The 16,161-nt window shown below is 35.2% G+C and overlaps 1 protein-coding gene across 1 annotated transcript; it reads left to right on the top strand.

Annotated features, from left to right (window-relative positions):
- Nucleotides 1–1,017: 1,017 nt before the first annotated feature.
- Nucleotides 1,018–16,155, top strand: LOC117101906. The gene is made up of 17 exons (XM_033242021.1): nucleotides 1,018–1,127; nucleotides 1,822–2,136; nucleotides 3,457–3,810; nucleotides 4,319–4,417; nucleotides 5,601–5,936; nucleotides 6,353–6,727; nucleotides 8,727–8,855; nucleotides 9,138–9,287; nucleotides 9,441–9,758; nucleotides 9,850–10,233; nucleotides 10,467–10,721; nucleotides 11,435–11,566; nucleotides 12,011–12,154; nucleotides 12,320–12,448; nucleotides 12,542–12,694; nucleotides 12,895–13,212; nucleotides 14,023–16,155. The coding sequence occupies exons 1-17, from the start codon at nucleotides 1,061–1,063 to the stop codon at nucleotides 14,031–14,033; spliced, it is 3,669 nt and encodes a 1,222-aa protein (XP_033097912.1). The 5' UTR covers nucleotides 1,018–1,060; the 3' UTR covers nucleotides 14,034–16,155.
- The last annotated feature ends 6 nt before the right edge of the window (nucleotides 16,156–16,161 follow it).

The raw sequence follows: 16,161 nt of genomic DNA, 5'->3' as shown, positions 1-16,161 counted from the left end.
ATTCTCTAGAAGAATATTTACTTCATGGAATTCTTTGCCCGAAGACGCTGTTGTGGCCTCTAGCATTAACCACTTCAAGTGTGTTCTTAAATAGTACGGTACTGGGTTATAGATATCCGCTCAAATGCTTCTTATCAACGGATTGACCTGGTAGCATCGAGGGGCCTCAGGCTATTAGCCGTTTTGCAGGGCCTCAATGCAATTCTAGGATTTCCCTGGAATTCAGTTGTTCTGAAAGTTTAACCATAGAGCAAAAAACTGTTTCTTTGCTCTATGGTTTAAACCCGTGATGTGGTCAAGACAAACTATCTTTACAGTTTAAAGTCCAAGAACACCTCAGCACTAGGAGGCCCGTCTTCACGCAAAATAATAAAGAGTAAAAGAGCTGATGAAGCATTTTTGGAAGCAGAGATATAATATTATGTGCTTCAATAAAAATATATTTTTATTTTTTATTTATTTCTTGTTTAACCTGGGTTAACAACTCAGTTGAAAACCAACTGTTATCCTTATGTGCCCAGGATATTTCTATTGCCTATAGCCTATATTCAGCGTTTAAAATCACAGCTTCGATTCTTCAGCGTGTCAATGTTTCATAATCTGAAAAAGTAGATTTTTTAATAATAGTAATAAAAGTGCGAAATTTTTGAAATTAATTATTTATCATTTATCATTTTATTATTATTGTTGTTGGTATTACTATTATTATCACTATCATTAGTAAATGTTATAATTAGTATGTTATAGCATTTAGATATATCCATTCGAACCTCAGTATCCCTAATTATATCAATATTTCTTCCACCTTGAACCAAATTTGGGCAACAATTCACACCACGCGACAGGATATATCAAGTGCAGTTATGTTGACATAAAGAAGACATTATGATTATTTGGTCTGATAATTATCATCAACTTCATGCAAAATCTAGGATAAACGATATGTTAATGGCTATTGCATTGTATTCAAATCGTCAGTCATGTTCATGAAGATATTTAATGCTTGTGAAAGTAAGATGTTCTTACAAAACACTAAAGAAGCTCGATCAACCGCCTCATCATGCAATCTACTTGGTGTACAGCATTTTTATTCTTATTTCTAGCAATTGACGTTGCTTTATCTCAAAGTGAGTTTTACATTTTTTATTAGTTTAAATTCTGATTTCTTGCAGTCACATTTTGAAACTCGCGATTTGATTCTGGATTCGGGCCGGGGGTTGAGAACTAGGAGTGTAAATACCCAATGTCACAATAATGTAGTTTACTTTACATAGCGCTTTATACTGTACTGAAAGCGCTCGAAGCGTGGACTAGCTCGCAAAACTTTGTTTCTCTACCCGGTAAACCGATGACAGCTAAATAATAATTGTAGGGATTACAATTTTTTTTTTTGCATTTAAAGAAACAAATACCATAATTCAAATTTTTTAAAGCGCAGCCTAAACAAGAGCATGTAACTAGTATATAACTAGCATACGGCAGTTACTACCACATGGTAAGACATTATCGACTGAAATCGTGAATTTACAAATGAATGCACCAACAAAACGCCAAGTTATTGATAATGTAAAAGTGTAAACCATGCTTAATGCACGTAGGCCTACTCTCTCTCGCTCTCTCGTGATTTCAATAATCCAAAAATGCATTTTCTTTCTTTAGTATTCAATTCGACTGCCTTGTAAACAAAAAAAAAACACCAAAATTATTGGCATACTATTTATTTATTTATTCTTTATACTGGGTTACCTCTTCAGAATTTACTGTTCTCCCAGAGGGCCCAGTACATATAAAACATTAAAATCTATATCAATTGACTTTTAGGTGACTATTCTGTAAAACTGATCGGCGGTACAGGCATTGGCAATGGCACTTTAAAAGTCTGGAGGTACAGTAAATGGTATTATGTGTGCCATCGCTATTGGAATATAGATGAAGCTAGGGTTGTGTGCAGACAGCTTGGATTTCCAGACAACGCACCTGTAACACTGAGCAACGACGAAACTGTACACAGCAATCGCTACTTTGACAACTACTATATTAGTTGCCAGAGTACAGAAACGCATCTTTCGCAGTGTTCAAGAAGTTACGGTCATCACAGTTATTATAATTGTCATTACGCTGTAGTCACTTGCTCGAGTAAGATGGTTTTCATTTATTACTCATTGACGGTGATTTAATAATAATAAATGGTGATCAGACATAAAAAAAAATTGATTATTAATGCCATGCGAAAACCACCATCAGTGACCAAAACAAGAAAATTTACTTTTTAATATATTCACATGTTCATGAACTGGAATGGACTTTTTTTTGCTAAATCGTAAACCCTGAAAACTGGAGATAGAACTACTAAAATACAGTTTAGTCAATCTTTCCTTATGGCCCCGAAACTGACTCGGAAATACCGGGATGGTGTCCGGCGGGGAATAGCTGATAGTATCGTAGTTCAAAGCGCCTTGTGCGACCTGTTATCCTCTAGGCGCTATATAATTGCAGTATTATACTTATTGTGTATGTTTATTTTATTTATTCAATTTTCAGGTAAACCAACTACTGTACACAAAGAGAAACACAGGGAGACAAAATGAAAGCTCTAGCTGTAAAATAAACAGTACCCTGGGGATTTCCAAGAGAGTAAAACAATTTCAGAGTGGCTCTCAAATACTGCACATAATCAAACTAGCAGAAATACAATAATAAAAATACAAATTATTTATGTTCAAATATTTTCAAATTTAAAATGGTTAATTACAAGATTTTAAAATTTTATATAAAAATTAATTAAAGCAAATAATTGCACAATTCAAATTTCACGAACAGAAGAATAAAATTAAAATTATGTCTCTGACTTCAGTTGGAATTCGTTCTCATAAACGAAAAAATTTATAAAAAGAGAATAGGCCTACTTAAACGAATTAGTTCTAGCAAACTTATGTTTAAACACTACTGAATCATTATACCTAGAGTTAGGATTTATAAAATCATGAATATTAAAATCAATTTCATTAGAAAGGCTCTAAACAATAAATAAAATACTAAGTTTGTATGCTTATTGCAATGAAGTGTATGAAGGAATATATATTCCGGTTGGAGCAGCTTTTTTACACTCGCCTATCCATAGTCCTAAAATTAGCATAATTATAGTACACAAGAGTTTATCTCTATTTATAACACTAGACCAAATTAGTAAAATGTATTGCGCTGAGTTGAAATTTAGCTAAAAAATACAATGTCAATATTTTAAATAAGACTTTAATGTGATCCTGAATTATTTTTTAGATTATTATATTTGTTTGTTAAATATGCTATGGTTTACGTGAAACACTCAATACATTCCTCTTTCCACTGAATCTTTTAAGTAATATACTTCAGTTACTTAAGCCGTACTCAACATTATTTACTACTGTACTTGTAAGTCTAATACACCAGTTGATCTAATCATGATCTAATTATCAGACATCACAACGTCAACCTTTCGGCTCGCTGGTGGGAGTTCAGCTAACAAAGGACGTGTCGAGTTGTGGAGTGGATACAGCTGGGTGCCAATAACAACGTCTACCTGGACAAGTGCAGAGGCGAAAGTCATCTGTAGACAGTTGGGATTAGTTGATGGCGTTATTTCATACGGATCTTCCTCGGGCTACACAAGGGCCCGCTATGGCCAATCTCAGAGTACAGCATGTTATAAGGTTGCACAGTGTTCAGGCTGGGAACCGATGTATAGTGATTGTGGGGAACACTTTCTTTCATCTTATTGTCCTCATGACCACGACGTCAGCGTTGAGTGTCACCCTAATAGACAAAACATCGGTAAGTCGATTCGAAGAAAGTTAAAGAGGTATTGTCCCCTTGAAAATGACAAAAACAAATCAAAAAATTAATTTTGAAGTTAACTTGCTCATTTTGCAGGAACACACAAATTATTACCTTGAGTATAGAAATTATTGAATTAAAAAAATGTGTACCCTGTTTTAAACCGAATAATTATAATAAAACTATTTTTAGTGACTGGAGTGTTTCTGTCAATTTTGTTTTAAAATGAACATTTTTTAAATACACTAATTTCTGTTTTCAAGTTGTTAATTTCCATGTTACTTCAAAATGGGCAAGATAATTTTAAAAATCTTATGATTTTTTTTGGTACTTCTAATAGCATGGAACTTGCAATTAAGTTTAATATAATTATACTCCAATTTGCACACTCTATTTTTATCATATAGGCCTAATTCAATTAAGGATTGGCCCTAGGCGAGATCAAGTCTTAACAGGTCAGCTATTAAAATAAATTTTCATTGTCTTTTACATTAATCTTCCTCAGAATGTCACTGCTTGACGTCATCAAAATGTAGCTTCACTACTGGAAGCTGCCCCGACGATCAGTGCTCGGTGGGATGGGCAGGAGATTACTGCCAGATAGGTATAAACATCTTGCTATGCTATGTTAAACTTTAAGTTTTATTAAAATTAATCCGTATTGTATTTGCACTGAACACACTGTAGCGACAGTGTAGCGATTTTAAGGAAACCAAGATTGATATCAAACTTTGGTATTGGTGAATACAGGCCACTCCGGCTTAATTTGTTAAAAGTATTGGTTTTTTTTTCTTGACAAACATTTAAAAATGAACGAAAAATTGTCAAAATTAAGAAAGTCGTAATTTTTTATATGAGAAATTTAGACCGTATCCATTAATAAAATTACTTGTATTGATGCTGTTTCATTTATTAATCATAAGCCGTAACTGACTATTGTAATTTCCGTTTTGGAGGAATGTCTAAAGACAATTTTTATTTAGTCACTGTAATTAATACAAAAACGAGCGGCACGTTGGTTTTTTGAGTACCAAAGTGTAGGCCTAGTAGTACTTCTTCCTGAATTCACCAGCTTAACTGGACTTTGGTATTGGTAGTTCAGAAGACAGGAACATTATAACATCCTTATTATTTATCTAAAAATGTGCCCCTGTTTGTTTGCAATATTTAATTGTTAATTACCAGTGTAGTAGAAGTGGACTCGGATCTGCTCTGGACACTCATAGGCTTATGGTTCCATTCATGAAGACCAACGCAGGAAACAGTTCATTATCTTTTCTCTGATTGGAAGGTGTTGCCCCTTAATATACATAAATCACCTTTATTAAAACTCAACATAATGTTGTAGTAAAACACCTTTACTAAAACTCAACCGAAAGCTGTAGTAAAATCTACAGTTAAGTTAACCTTTGATTCATGAGTGTCCAGAGCTGATCTGATTCTTTGACATGATTATTATATCTTTTTTGCACTGTGTATGTGATTCAAGTGATGTTGTATGGTTCTCGATAATTGTAAATGTAATGCGCTTTGTTAAAAGTGCCATATAAATGAAATAAAATAAGATACTACTAACACACTACTACCAATACAACGACCACGGATACCACCACTACTACCACTAACACCACCACTACTACCACCACCACTACTACCACCATGCGCACCACCACAACATTGGTGTACATAAAACATAGTTTTCATTTCGAATTTTGAAAAATCCTAGAATTTTAGGAGTATTATGGACTTTACCCTTCATTTACCATCATAGTTTGATATTAAAATAGAGTTACCGAGGTTGACAGCACCACCACAGATTATTTTTGAAGAACCAAACAACTCAAGTTCAACAAGCCCAATTGTTAGATGGGATGAATGGTCGTTTGATGATGATATGGGTATTGGAGGACCTGTTATAGGTTATTCTATTCATTACGTCGACATGTCTCAACTTGGATACAAAGAAGTGTTAGTTGATGACGTAGAAACTACATCATATCGTTTAGATAATCTTCCTCCAGGAAGAAATTACGACGTAGGTATATCATGTTTGATAAAAACAGGAGCTGTGACATCACGAGGCCCTCTATCACCAACGGTGAATTTTACAACACCAAGAGAAAGTACGTATTGTTTCATAGTATATTATCCATAAATCAGTATATTTATTATTCTCATGCATATCAATATTAATAAAAAAAAAAAAAGTAGCTTAGGTCAGTTGGCTAAATGGGTAGCGGGTCATCTTTCGGATGAGACGTTAAGCCGCTCTGATTTGGCACGTTAAAAAAAAAACGCAGTAGGGCTAACACTCTTCGGAATAGAGTAAGGTATTGTCTCCTAGTGTATTGAACAATTTACCACCATCAGGACCACACTAAAATAAGTCTAAGTGTTCTATCACTGGCATATTTCAAAATACCAACCAATCTAATTAAATCCAATTATTATTATTATTATGTACGGTAATACAGTAGATTGTACCTTGGAAACACATGGATTTTATTTCTATTCATTCACTTATCTATACTAATACCAGATACTAGGTTGGATTTTGTGCTACTTAACTATAACCCAATGATACAACTTGATAACGCCGAATCTAGTCTGAAAATAGGAGGTTATGCCATCGGCGAGGACAGAACTAACAATATCAATTTCGGACGTCGAGTTGATAGTGGAACTGGTGTAGACGGACATGAGCTTGGCTGGCTGGACAACGGGGTCTTGCAAACGAATGACAGCATGTTTCCTGTACAAAGTGTAGTGTTACAGACACCACTGTATGACTTCACAGGACTGTTGCTACAACTTCCTGCCAGTATCAGCGCTGAGAATATTGGTGCGTTTTATTCTTGGGCAACTATCGGATTACTAAGTACCAACGTTACGACTTTCACCATTTCAAAAGAAGGTAGAATTGTTGGCAGTTATTTATTTATTTATTATCAATTTGATACTAAGAAAGGAACAAATGTAAAATGGGTGAGGTAACCAGGAGAGTGTCGGCAGTAAGACATAACAAGGCCCAACACAATTGGTAATCCACTCCCTCTCCGAATAAGTATTATACGCTATAAAGACGATTATATGTGCTATCAAAATACAGATACAAATATCAATCATCGTCAGTGTTGAAAACGGATATCAATTTAATAAGCCTATTATCTTTCACGAAGTTCAAACAATGAAACAAACAAATCGCTTTCTATTAGGCCCTCGAACAAAACATAAATAATTGTTGTAAAAAGCCATTTTTACCCCGCATAAAGGTATGAAAACAAAAATGTCAGTATTTAGAAACGAATAAAATGCCACTGTTTTTTTATAATTCCAAATTTACAAATATTGAAATTGCATTTAAATGTATTGTGTTGTTATTTGCAACATTTATATTTATAAAACAATGTTCTTATAGATAGTTTTATTCCTTTAAAAAACAGCGAAAGTTCTCTTTGCAAGCACATCTAACATCTAAGGAAAGAAGAGCTTAGATTGGTACCAGATAAAATAATTTTGTTATCAACATTAATACATTATGCTAATTTTCATCTTTTTAAGCGCATAAGACAGTGCAAATTATTTCTGTGAGTCTTTTGGAGTGTGTAAAAGCTCCATTTTATCCCATACATAGTCAAAATATTGGGGGGGGGGATGATACCTGTCTCTTATACACATCTAGATGGGAATAAGAGACAGGGCCTATATAGGCCTATTTGCCAGCACATCCAGCCGTTGATTTTAATATGATATGAAATTTGTTGGAAATTTATCGTCTCCGGTGACTGCATATTGACCTATAATATGAACAATCTTATCTGTAGGCCTGCAGATGTACAGGACGTAACGTTACTTCTTTAGGCCCCCAAAAAACCCAAATTAATGAAAATTTAAATAAAATATTCATGAATATTCTGTTTGAGAAATCCATTGTATAAGACGCTAAAAATGCTACTTTGTCGGAGCCTCCTGGGGGATTTTTTTAAAACCCCCTTCAGGTCTCCGCCCCTGGACCACCAAATTCCAAAAAGTCCACTTTTTAAAACCTATTATTTCATTAAAATCCTGATTATCGCGAAATGCTATATGCCTATGCATTACATTTTTTGCCCGCTCTTCTAACTGTTGATTTTTAATAATGTGCTACGTAATCTGTTGGAAAGTATCAGCTCTAGTGATTGCAGATTGATCCACGTGAATGTGGCAGATTAGTGGGGTGTGGGGGGAGGAAGTGGCAGATAGGGGGGGGGAAGTGGCAGATTAGGGGAGTGGAGAGCTCCCTTAAATTATAATGAAATGGAGAAAAAATAAAAAAAATCATAATTAAATTTTGTTTGAGATTGCCATTTCCGGCCATCTAGAGGTGCCATAATCATACATTTTCTTACCTCAGCCCCAACCATGGCGGGGCTGAGGTGGTATTGACCATCCGTCTGTGAAAGTTACTTCCGGCCCTGGACCCCACCCTCTATTTCTCTATTTTCTATTAAATGAAAATTTATATAGAATATTACGAATTATAGGTTTGAGAAATCCTTTATAAGGCCCTCAAAATGCTAATTTGTCGGAGCTTCCGGGGATTCGCACCCCCCCCCCCCCTCACCGCGGGGATCCCTAGGCGGTCGCCCATCCTAAGGTCAGCTTCGGTCGCAAAAACGCACCCCCCCATCGAAAATCCTGCCTACAGGCCTGTCACCTAAATTATACCCTGGGACTTTGCCCGGGGAAATGTCTTTACGCGGAGTGGGCGTAAAGTCGGGGTGGGATTAGGCCTATAGCCGAGGTGGGACTATACCCGAGGAACTACGGTAGGCCTATATGAACTATTTATACAAATACGTTTTCAATATGTTTGTAATTGATATATTTGTAAACTTGTATAATGTTCTTAAAAAATGCATGATTATTTTAAGTGTGTCCTTATGGGACGTTTGGTGCCGACTGTAAAAGCACGTGTCATTGCAAGTTTGGTGCGTGTGACAGGTCAAAGGGATGTTGGAACATCACTTGTGATAACGGCTTTCATGGACCACAGTGCCAAGGTATTTTAATAGATGTGAAGGCAGTTACTGTTGCCACAGACATTACTATCGATGAACGTGAATCAATCAATAGGATGGAAATAAACCATAGTATTTGTCAGATTTATTTATTTTCATTTTTCATTTAGTAAGTCATCAGACACAAAAGTTTGTGGAAACATGTAGAGTCTAAAGACTGTTACTGAAGCCTTAGTCTATTATCATATCTGCCTAAAAGTTAGTAATATATAGAGCAGAAGTAGCAGAGAGCGTGCTAACTAAATATTAATTATTGTTTTACAGAATACAAGGATTCGACCCCATGTCCTGATGGGTTTTATGGTACATTATGTCAGTATAAATGTCACTGTTCATTGAAGGATAAATGTTACAAGAACGGAACATGTCCCCTTGGCTGTCAAGAAGGCTGGGGAGGCGATGACTGCCAATTTGGTGAGACATAGTCTCATACAAGAAGCCTTGAAATTGATATTATATTATAGTAAGACTTGATGATGTAATAGTATTTAATTATTTTGTATACAATATTACAAGTAATAATATATATTTGTTTATATAATAATTTTCCTTTGTGTTCTATTGTAGCAATTCCTGCTCTTCGTAACCCTCCTCGCATTTCAAAGTCTAATTTCCACAGTCTCCATATTGAGTGGGACAATTGGAGAGTTCACCACGACTATGGCCTAGGTACGGTCACAGGATATCGTCTATTCTATCGATATACAACACCCTCCCCTGGAGCACAACGAACAGGAGAATATACTCTGAAAACAAAACTAATTCTTAGTCAGATAAATCCTTGCAGAAGGTATGAAATATACATTCGAGCGTATAGGAACATATCTGGAGAACTTGTTGGAGGAAGACCAAGTCCAACTGTATATCATGACATGGCCTGCAACTGTAAGTTATTACTTTGTATGATTTATATGCATTACATGTTGCCATTTTATTAATAACATTTGAATTATAACAACTATCTTCATTTACTTAGATGGGAGCGTTGAAGTAACATTAATGACACAACCTGCAGCTGTTGACATGGAAAATAAATCGGAGGATATGAAGATTGCAGTTTATTCGGGCGCCCTCTCTACGAGTATACAGCTGGGACGGACTTGCGATACTGGTGCAGGGAATACTGGACGTCCTGTGTCCTGGTTTGATGGAAGTCCTTTTCCAGGGTCACATGTCCTACCAACCATGGTGTTTCCAAGGAATACTTTGATAGAAACGATTGTTACGTACAAATACCACGCCCTTGTCGCCAAGATTCCCGGAGAATCGTTTAAGGCCAAAGGTGGTGCATTCTCAGCTGAAATTCTGGGAACATGGGCATTACCGAGCAAGTCGTCGGTAATCGTATTAGACAAAGATGGTATAGCATACTTTCATTATTTGTTTGCTTTAATTGTTAACAAACTATTCAAGTGTGATTAACTATGTATTAAGTCTATTATCGGACAATAGTAAAGCAAAGGGTGTATTACAGAAAGTGTAATAAAACAATTAAATATTTCTGTAATTATTAATACATTTTATATATTTGATTTTCTATATTTCGTTAAAGTAATTTTTTTATTGAATTTTATTGACCACTGTGCATTTCAGCTAACCCAAGGCCTACTTGCAGATCAATTGTAGTAGGAACTGGTGACAGAGTTGTCCTGTCTGTCGTCGTCCTCGAGGGCAACACAACCGGACTGAGATGGCGGCACAACGGTCGTGAAGGAATAAAACAATGGAAGGATAAGGGGACCGTGATCATAGAGCATGTGCGAACTGAAGATAGTGGCATTTATGAGTGTTTTTTTTTGGCGAAACGAAATCGAGGGAAACATGCAATTATTCAATTAAACGTTAAAGGTATTTGATTCAAATTTATTTTCAACAGCTCCAACAACGCTACACGACATACATTATAAAGCATAATGACTAACACAATTATACGTATATTTTACGTGTGCACTATTGAAACTTGCAAATAAATATACCTGATTTTAACAACAAATTAATTTTAAACAATAAGTACATAAAACATAATGAACCACGAGCTAACATCGTGCGCAACTTCCTTGCTGCTTGGTTTACTAAGCCTGAATTACAAGAATAGAGATTCACACTAATAAAAACAATTAAAGTGCTCGAAATCAAAACCACCTTTGGGACCTGACCTAAAATGTGGGGTGGTCTTGTATGTCTCATTGAAAAAATAGAGGATTGTTATTTGGTATTTTGAAAAAATGTTCTCCAGTTAATGTGGTCACCAATTGAAGGATGAGCTGTAAAAAATGTATTTTTTTTTATGGAGATTTGATGTAGACCTAATACTATTTTTTCTTGATCAATTTCATATGGATTCTTTAAATTGTACAATGTTTCCTTGAGATATTTTTAATTTCTTCGTTTTTATTGGAGATAATATATTTTATCTTTTATTATTAAGTTTTACGTTTTTGTTGAAATTTTACTATTTGTGCAATTTTAAGAGGTTTTTAGACACATACTCTTCTCCATCAGGATCTGACGTTTTACTACTGAATTAGTATGTTATAATATTTATGTGCAATGTCTTGCAGATTGCCCGTTAAGTAAGTATGGACCTGCTTGTGATTTAGACTGTCCAGTTTGTTACAATGGTGGGATTTGTGATTCTGTAACTTCTTCATGCATTTGTCCAAGTGGTTTTACTGGATCTGACTGTTCAGTAGGTAAATATCAGAAGTTTATTAAATTACGTATTATCTGTATATTCCATTACAATTATTGTACCGCGGTAGTGTTTCCAGTTTAGGTCTCAATAATGATTATATGTGAAAAAATAAACGTTAAGAGAACTTAAGAAATAATACACTTTGAAATAATTACCAAAATTAATATTTTTTGTGCTGCTCTAGGGAAAATACACAAAGAAACACACAAACACACACACACACACACCCACACACACACAAAAACGTGGCTAACGTTAACATTCATAAAGTAACCCTTCAACTTAGGTTTAAACATATCAAAATTAACTGCAATAACAACAATAGCTCTAACAAAGAGGCATTGCACATCCTGACATATCTGGTAGATTATGAAGGAGTTGTTGGAGACTTATTCAAAAATTAATTTTTATTGTTGGATTTGATTTTTACTCTTGTTGTTAGTATGTAAAAATGGTTCTTGGGGACAAGATTGTTCACTGAACTGCAATAACGAAAACAACGGTTGCCTAGGAAACTTATTCTGCCCGGCAACACCTCTTGGATGCTCTTGCTTACCAGGATTTCAAGGAGCTGACTGCAAAGAAGGTAACATGTGTACTTTATTCTCGGTGGTGGCTGAGTAGTAGTGGTGGTAATAGTAGTGGTAGTGGTTGTTGTAGTGGTGGTAGTAGTAATAGTAGCAGCAGTACAGAAGCAAGGCCTACCTTCTAACGTATGCAGTACTGCAATGTCTGAATAATTTTGTTTCAGTGTGTGCAGATGGCTTCTATGGTGCAGATTGTAAACAAGTCTGTAACTGTCCGTCATCTAGTTGTGACCCAGTCTTGGGATGTGCCCTTGGGACTTGCTGCCCAGGCTATGGTGGACCCCAATGCCAAGGTATATTTTGACATTTTTATGATTTCCGTTATTACGTGAACTATTTCACAGTGGCTTTTATAGAAAGTTTGAAAGCAAACATTTTATTTTCAGAACATATTGGGAATGTATCGTGTAATAATGGTACGTTCGGACCACTTTGTAACCATCACTGCCATTGTAAACATGCTAATTCATGCCATGATAACGGTACCTGCAAAGATGGAGTCTGTGGTGACGGTTGGGCTGGACACGATTGTCATATAGGTAAATCTGAAACTGTCGACTGATGCTACTAAAATGAAATGAAAAATGAAAAACGTATAGATTTTTTTTCCCACATCATAATTCTTTTCAATTCATTTTTGTCTGGTTTCAAGTTATGTAATATCCGACGAACAGTTAGTCGTAAACATTATAGTTGATAAGTGAAATACCTGTATACAGGATATGTTGTTTACTTGCAGCTCTGCCTTATCTTGCATACGGCCCAACATTATCGGTTTCTAAAAATCGCCGAGAGATCTTTGTAAGTTGGTTTGATTGGACATTCGGTCGAGACTTCGGAACTGGTCCAGTTGTACTGTACGAAATATTCTACAAGGACGCAATCAATGGTAACTACACAATGGCTGGTACTACAGAAACTACTGATTTTTTGTTGAATAAACTAAGACCAGGAAAGCAGTACATTGTGTACATCAACTGCTTGAAGGATGTTGATGGACTCTTAGTGTCTGGACCAGCAAGTCCATCTAGTGCTGTTTCAACTTGCAGATTGACAGGTAGCAAATTAAATTCAATTTAGACTCCAAATTAAATTCCAATTGGTAAATTTTCAAATTTAAACATATCTATACAATAATATAATAAAATAATAATATTTTATATACCGAAAACGACTATTGGGTTACTCAGTAACTTTAAAGTTAGGAAAATATAATTTATCAGGATAGCTCAGTCGGCATTGGTTGTTTGTGCAACAATTCCTGTACAACAGTAACTATAATGTTGTGCAAGAGTGACGCCTGCAGCAAGTCAGATAAATATACAAGATGGTGTTGTATACACCATTTTTGCTAAATTTGTAAAAGTAAAAATAAAAAAAATTTAAAAAACTACTCCTGGGGGACTTCCAGGGGCCTAGGCATTTCGGTCTAGGTATTTACCAGTGTTTCTGTGCTGTGGCCGGTAAACGACCTTCTTTGTTGTAGTGTGTTAACCTAGGGTGGTCTTTGAAAACAAAATGCCAAAACAAACAAATATGGGCGCATTAATCCTGCAGTGTTTTTTGATGTCGAAGTACTCAAAAGAAGATATGTGAAAGGAAAACCGGAGTTTGCTCAGGCTAGGCAGAAACAACACTGGTTAGGTCTACCTACATTCTTTAATTCGATTCCATCGTAGATGTTCTTGTTTTTAACAACCACACCCTCTTTCAGAAAAGACGTTTAGGTATGGTAGTTTGTCCCATTATCCTTAATTGATTACGGTGTTTCAGACGAGAAAAAATATCGACTAATCAACTCGCCTTTGTTAATGTTGGTTTCTAATATTAGTCAATCTATTTTTCATATTTTATTTCTTATTTCCAGATTTGTACTAACGCCGCTCTCTTGATGTTCGGTGCCATGCGTATTCCATCTCAGCACTGCTGGTCTTAGAATAGGGTTTAGTACTATATATACACATATAGCTGTTCACAGTAAACATTAGGTATAATATTAATACTGTAAAATCATCATACATTACGATACGATATAAAATATTTTAAGTGCTATGTGAGAATGATGCTTGCGTTTATATTAAATAGTATAGACACCAAGCAATATAGTTATAGTGTACTAAGTGGTGTTTGTCATCATTACATCGGTATCACTTTTATTATGTTCGATACTACAACACCATTGTCTTCATCATAATATTATCATTAATAGTATTGTTATCACCAGTAGCATTGTTATCAGTAGCATTTTTATCAATATTATTGTTATCATTATCAATGTTGTAATTCTTATTAATCGCTTTCATTTAAAGCATCTACATTAACATTTACTAACCTTATCATATAATTATCATCGTCATTATTATGCCGGAATCTAGACATAATGATCATCATCACATTATTATTAAAAGCTATAAACATCATACAGCACTAAGTCTCCCAATTGCTATAATTACACTTGTTCAGAGAACTAGCAACAATATTTTTTGTATTTTTAAGACGCAACTTGAAAAACGTCTTTAAAATTACTCTGAATATATCCTGAATTTTTATAAATATTAGGACTATATAAAATATGCTAGATTGGTATCACCTAGCATTTGTTAATATGTTCCATCACAATAATCATGCTCCAGGCCCATTGGGGGTGCAGAGGAGGCACCCCCAAATTCCAAAAGTTCAACTTTTTAAATCCTATTATTTCACAAAATCGTTTCTAATTATCACAAAATGCTATAGCATGCATTGCATTACTTTATATATTTGCCAGCTCATCTAACCGTTGATTTTTAATATGGTATGAAATTCGTCTCCGGTGATTGTAGATTGATCTATAATATGAACAATTTTATCTGTAGGCCTGCAGATGTACAGGACATAATAACGTTACTTCTTCAGGTCTCCAAAACACCCAAATTAATGAAAATTTAAATAAAATATTCACAAATTATGTGTTTGAGAAATCTATTATATAAGACCCTCGAAATGCTACTTAATTGTCGGAGCCTCCTGGGACTTTTCTCACAAACCCCCTCCATGCCTTTGCCCCTGGACCACCGAATTTCAAAAAGTCCACTTTTAAAACCTATTATTTTATGCTATGTAATCTGTGTGTGTATATTCACTCAAAAACAAATGATTAGAACATCATAAAACCTGAAAAGTTCCGATTTGGTAAAATTTTAAGAATTCAGACTCATGTATTGTTCATCTGTTGTAGACGTAATCGTAACGGTTTTGTATTTATTCAGCGCCTTACACAATAACGATCACAATGCACTTTTACAACCACTAAACATAAAAACCGAAATTATAAGTATCGTTTCAACAGAAAAAAAACCCACTTGAGATGGCGTCGCTATAACTACCGTGTACGCGCAGTGACCTCGGCGTCAGTGTGTTAGGCTAAAGCTACATTCACACTAATCCCCAGATAATAATAATAATAATAATAATAATAATAATAATAATAATAATAATAATAATAATATGTCGTTCTTATATTATTAGCGCTTCATGCCTTTACAAGGCCTCTAAGCGCTTCACATTCTGGTCCCTGACTCGTGTATATAACTGTTCATCTGTTGTAGACGTAATCGTAACGGTTTTGTATTTATTCATCACCTTACAAAATTAATAACGATCACAATGCACTTTCAAAACCACCAACATAAAAACCAACAGAAAAAAACCACTTGAAATGGCGTCGCTATCACTACCGTGTACGCGCAGTGACCTCGGCGTCAGTGTGTTATGCTAAGGCTACATTCACACTCATCCCCGGATTCTGGTCCCGAATTCGTGCTTGATGTGAACGTAGCTTTATGTAGCTTCCATCTCTACAGGGGAACAAACATGTATCTATCAACCATACCCTGCTAAAACGACACCACTTCAAGTAAGTACCATTAGGCCTATATTAGAAGTTAACAAGTAATGATGATGTATTGGCTTTATTGCAATTACTTTATTCTCATTCTCTCTTAAACATTATTGGCTGTCCTGTTTT

The sequence above is a fragment of the Anneissia japonica genome, unplaced genomic scaffold (assembly GCF_011630105.1).
Source record: "Anneissia japonica isolate Jap-2015-1 unplaced genomic scaffold, ASM1163010v1 scaffold4988_len2956909_cov206, whole genome shotgun sequence".
NCBI lineage: Eukaryota > Metazoa > Echinodermata > Crinoidea > Comatulida > Comatulidae > Anneissia > Anneissia japonica.
Note: the sequence above shows the minus strand (reverse complement) of the source record. Positions and strands in the feature narration are given on the sequence as shown.

Bases quoted from the DNA above. Each gene is read 5' to 3' on its own strand.
- LOC117101906 (XM_033242021.1), top strand. From the start codon at position 1,061: ATGCAATCTACTTGGTGTACAGCATTTTTATTCTTATTTCTAGCAATT. The intron at 1,128-1,821 runs GTGAGTTTTACA...ATTGACTTTTAG, and splicing joins TGACGTTGCTTTATCTCAAA to GTGACTATTCTGTAAAACTG. The intron at 9,288-9,440 runs GTGAGACATAGT...GTTCTATTGTAG, and splicing joins AGGCGATGACTGCCAATTTG to CAATTCCTGCTCTTCGTAAC.